Below are 4,622 nucleotides of genomic sequence, written 5' to 3' on the forward strand. Positions count from 1 at the left end.
ATTTAGTTGTCAGTTTCGTCGAAAAAGCCAATTTAGTTGTCAGTTTCGTCGAAAAAGCCAATTTAATTGTCAGGTTTGTCGAAAAAGCCAATTTAGTTGTCAGGTTCGTCGAAAAAGCAAATATAGTTATCAGATTCGTTGAAAAGGCCAGTTTAATTGTCAGGTTCTTCGAAAAAGCCAGTTAAGTTGTCAGTTTTGTCGAAAAAGCCAATTTAGTTGTCAGGTTCATCGAAAAAGCCAATTTAGGGTTCAGTTTCGTCGAAAAAGCCAATTTAATTGTCAGTTTCGTCGAAAAAGCCAATGTAATGGTCAGGTTCGTCGAAAAAGCCAATTTAATTGTCAGGTTCGTCGAAAAAGCCAATTTCGTCGTCACGTTCGTCTAAAAAGCCAATTTAGTTGTCAGGTTCGTCCAAAAAGCCAATTTAGTTGTCAGGTTCGTCGAAAAAGCCAATTTAATTGTCAGGTTCGTCGAAAAAGCCCGGTTAATTGTCAGGTTCGTCGAAAAAGCCAGTTTAATTGTCAGGTTCGTCGAAAAAGCCAGTTTAGTTGTCAGGTTCGTCGAAAAAGCCAGTTTAATTGTCAGGTTCGTCGAAAAAGCCAATTTAGTTGTCAGGTTTGTCAAAAAAGCCAGTTTAATTGTCAGGTTCGTCAAAAAAGCCTAGTTAATGGTCAGGTTCGTCAAAAAAGCCAAGTAAATTGTCAGGTTCGTCGAAAAAGCCAATTTAATTGTCGGGTTCGTCGAAAAAGCCAATTTAATTGTCAGGTTTGTCGAAAAAGCCAATTTAATTGTCAGGTTCGTCGAAAAAGCCAATTTAATTGTCAGTTTCGTCGAAAAAGGTAATTTATTTGTCAGGTTCGTCGAAAATGCCAATTTAATTGTCAGGTTCGTCGAAAAAGTCAATTTAATTGTCAGGTTCGTCGAAAAAGCCAATTTACTTGTCAGGTTCGTCGAAAAAGCCAATTTACTTGTCAGGTTCGTTGACAAAGCCAATTTAATTGTCAGGTTCGTCGAAAAAGCTGGTTTAGTTTTCAGGTTTGTCGAAAAAGCCAATTAAATTGTCAGGTTCGTCGAAAAAGCCAATTTAGTGTTTAGGTTCCTCGAAAAAGCCAGTTTAGTTATCAAGTTCGTCGAAAGAGCCAATTAAATTGTCAGGTTCGTCGAAAAAGCCAATTTAGTTGTCAGGTTCGTCGAAAAAGCCAAGTTAATTGTCAGGTTCAACGAAAAAGCCAATTTAATTGTCAGGTTCGTCGAAAAAGCTAGTTTAAATTTCAGGTTCGTCGAAAAAGCCAGTTTAATTGTCAGTTTCGTAGAAAAAGCCAGTTTAATTGTCAGGATCGTCGAAAAAGCCAGTTTAGTTGTCAGGTTCGTCGAAAAAGCCAATTTAATTGTCAGGTTCGTCGAAAAAGCCAATTTAGTTGTCAGGTTCGTCGAAAAAGCCAATTTACTTGTCAGGTTCGTTGAAAAAGCCAATTTAGTTGTCAGTTTCGTCGAAAAAGCCAATTTAGTTGTCAGTTTCGTCGAAAAAGCCAATTTAATAGTCAGGTTTGTCGAAAAAGCCAATTTAGTTGTCAGGTTCGTCGAAAAAGCAAATTTAGTTATCAGGTTCATCGAAAAGGCCAGTTTAATTGTCAGGTTCGTCGAAAAAGCCAGATAAGTTGTCAGTTTCGTCGAAAAAGCCAATTTAGTTGTCAGGCTCGTCGAAAAAGCCAATTTAGTTGTCAGTTACGTCGAAAAAGCCAATTTAGTTGTCAGATGCATCGAAAAAGCCAATTTAATTGTCAGGTTCATCGAAAAAGCCAATTTAATTGTCAGGTTTGTCGAAAAAGCCAATTTCGTTGTCAGGTTCGTCGAAAAAGCCAAATTAGTTGTCAGGTTCGTCGAAAAAACCAATTTAGTTGTCAGGTTCGTCGAAAAAGCCAGTTTAATTGTCAGGTTCGTCGAAAAAGCCAGGTTAGTTGTCAGGTTCGTCGAAAAAGCCAGTTTAATTGTCCGGTTCGTCGAAAAAGCCAGTTTAATTTTCAGATTCGTCGAAAAAGCCAGTTTAATTGTCAGGTTCGTCGAAAAAGCCAATTTAATTGTCAGGTTCGTCGAAAAAGCCAGTTTAATTGTCAGGTTCGTCGAAAAAGCCAATTTAGTTGTCAGGTTCGTCAAAAAAGCCAGTCGTCGTCATCATCTTCATCGTCTTTGTCTTCGTCTTCGTCGTCTTCGTCTTCGTCGTCGTCATCTTCGTCGTCGTCATCTTCGTCGTCGTCGTCGTCTTCATCGTCGTCGTCGTCTTCGTCGTCTTCGTCGTCGTCGTCGTCGTCGTCGTCGTCGTCTTCGTCGTCGTCGTGTTCGTCGTCGTCGTCGACTTCGTCTTTGTCGTCGTCGTCGTCGTCATCTTCGTCGTCGTCATCTTCGTCGTCGTCATCTTCGTCGTCGTCGTTGTCGTCGTCGTCTTCGTCGTCTTCGTCGTCGTCGTCGTCTTCGTCGTCTTCGTCGTCTTCGTCGTCGTCGTCATCTTCATCGTCTTTGTCTTCGTCTTCGTCGTCTTCGTCGTCTTCATCTTCGTGTTCATCTTCGTCGTCGTCGTCTTCTTTGTCATCTTCATCTTCGTGTTCATCTTCGTCGTCGTCGTCTTCTTTGTCATCTTCATCGTCGTCATCGTCGTCGTCGTCGTCGTCATCTTCGTCGTCGTTGTCGTCTTCGTCGTCATCTTCGTCGTCGTCGTCGTCGTCGTCGTCGTCGTCGTCGTCGTCGTCGTCGTCGTCGTCGTCGTCGTCGTCTTCATCGTCGTCGTCATCTTCGTCGTCGTCGTCGTCGTCATCTTCGACGTCGTCGTCTTCGTTGTCGTCGTCGTCGTCGTAGTCGTCGTAGTCGTCTTCGTCATCGTAGTCGTCTTCGTCGTCGTAGTCGTCTTCGTCGTCGTCGTCTTCGTTGTCGTCGTCGTCGTCTTCGTCGTCGTCGTCGTCTTCGTCGTCGTTGTCGTCTTCGTCGTCATCTTCGTCGTTGTCTTCGTCGTCGTCGTCGTCGTTGTCGTCGTCGTCGTCGTCGTCGTCGTCGTCGTCGTCTTCGTCGTCATCTTCGTCGTCGTCGTCATCGTCATCTTCGTCGTCGTCGTCTTCGTTGTCGTCGTCGTCGTCTTCGTCGTCGTAGTCGTCTTCGTCGAAAAAGCCACTTTATTTGTCAGGTTCATCGAAAAAGCCAATTTAATTGTCAGGTTCGTCGAAAAAGCCAGTTTAATTGTCAGGTTCGTCGAAAAAGCCAATTTAATTGTCAGGTGTGTCGAAAAAGCCAGTTTAATTGTCAGGTTCGTCGAAAAAGCCAATTTAGTTATCAGGTTCGTCAAATAGCCAGTTTAATTGTCAGGTTCGTCGAAAAAGCCAATTTAGTTGTCAGGTTCGTCGTAAAAGCCAATTTAATTGTCAGGTTCGTCGAAAAAGCCAGTTTAATTGTCAGGTTCGTCGAAAAAGCCAGTTTAATTGTCAGGCTCGTCGAAAAAGCCAGTTTAATTGTCAGGTTCGTCGAAAAAGCCAGTTTAGTTGTCAGGTTCGTCGAAAAAGCCAGTTTAATTGTCAGGTTCGTCGAAAAAGCCATTTTAATTGTCAGGTTCGTCGAAAAAGCCAGTTTAATTGTCAGGTTCGTCGAAAAAGCCAATTTAATTGTCAGGTGTGTCGAAAAAGCCAGTTTAATTGTCAGGTTCGTCGAAAAAGCCAATTTAGTTATCAGGTTCGTCAAAAAGTCAGTTTAATTGTCAGGTTCGTCGAAAAAGCCTGTTTAGTTGTAAGGTTCGTCGTAAAAGCCAATTTAATTGTCAGGTTCGTCGAAAAAGCCAGTTTAATTGTCAGTTTCGTCGAAAAAGCCAGTTTAATTGTCAGGTTCGTCGAAAAAGCCAATTTAATTGTCAGGTTCGTCGAAAAAGCCAATTTAGTTGTCAGGTTCGTCGAAAAAGCCAATTTAGTTGTCAGGTTCGTCGAAAAAGCCAATTTAGTTGTCAGTTTCGTCGAAAAAGCCAATTTAGTTGTCAGTTTCGTCGAAAAAGCCAATTTAATTGTCAGATTCGTCGAAAAAGCCAATTTAATTGTCAGGTTCGTCGAAAAAGCCAATTTAGTTGTCAGGTTCGTCGAAAAAGCCAGTTTAGTTGTCCGGTTCGTCGAAAAAGCCAATTTAGTTGTCAGGTTCGTCGAAAAAAGCCAATTTAATTGTCTGGTTCGTCGAAAAAAGCCAATTTAATTGTCAGGTTCGTCAGAAAAAGCCAGGTTAATTGTCAGGTTTGTCGAAAAAGCCAGGTTAATAGTCAGGTTTGACGAAAAAGCCAATTTAATTGTCAGGTTCGTCGAAAAAGCCAGTTTAATTGTCAGGTTTGTAGAAAAAGCCAGTTTAATTGTCAGTTTCGTTGAAAAAGCCAATTTAATTGTCAGGTTCGTCGAAAAAGCCAATTTACTTGTCAGGTTCGTCGAAAAAGCCAATTTAATTGTCAGGTTCATCGAAAAAGCCAAATTAATTGTCAGGTTCGTCGAAAAAGCCAGTTTAATTGTCAGGTTCGTCGAAAAAGCCAGTTTAATTGTCAGGTTCGTCGAAAAAGCCAATTTAATTGTCAGGTTTGTCAAAAAAGCCAGTTTAATTGTCGGGTCCGTCGAAA

General features: G+C 41.7%; 1 protein-coding gene across 1 annotated transcript; it reads right to left on the reverse strand.

The window, feature by feature from the left end:
• Positions 1-369: 369 nt before the first annotated feature.
• On the reverse strand, positions 370-2,666 carry LOC137651744 (uncharacterized). The gene is made up of 2 exons (XM_068384964.1): positions 2,353-2,666; positions 370-379 (listed from the first exon to the last, which is right to left on the reverse strand). The coding sequence occupies exons 1-2, from the start codon at positions 2,664-2,666 to the stop codon at positions 370-372; spliced, it is 324 nt and encodes a 107-aa protein (XP_068241065.1).
• Between the last annotated feature and the right edge of the window lie 1,956 nt (positions 2,667-4,622).

Source organism: Palaemon carinicauda, chromosome 13 (genome assembly GCF_036898095.1).
Source record: "Palaemon carinicauda isolate YSFRI2023 chromosome 13, ASM3689809v2, whole genome shotgun sequence".
NCBI classification, from domain to species: Eukaryota; Metazoa; Arthropoda; class Malacostraca; order Decapoda; family Palaemonidae; genus Palaemon; species Palaemon carinicauda.

What these genes read in the sequence shown, in the direction of transcription:
- LOC137651744 (XM_068384964.1), bottom strand. Translation starts at nt 2,666, where the DNA reads ATGACGACGACGACGACGACGATGACGACGATGAAGATGACAAAGAAG.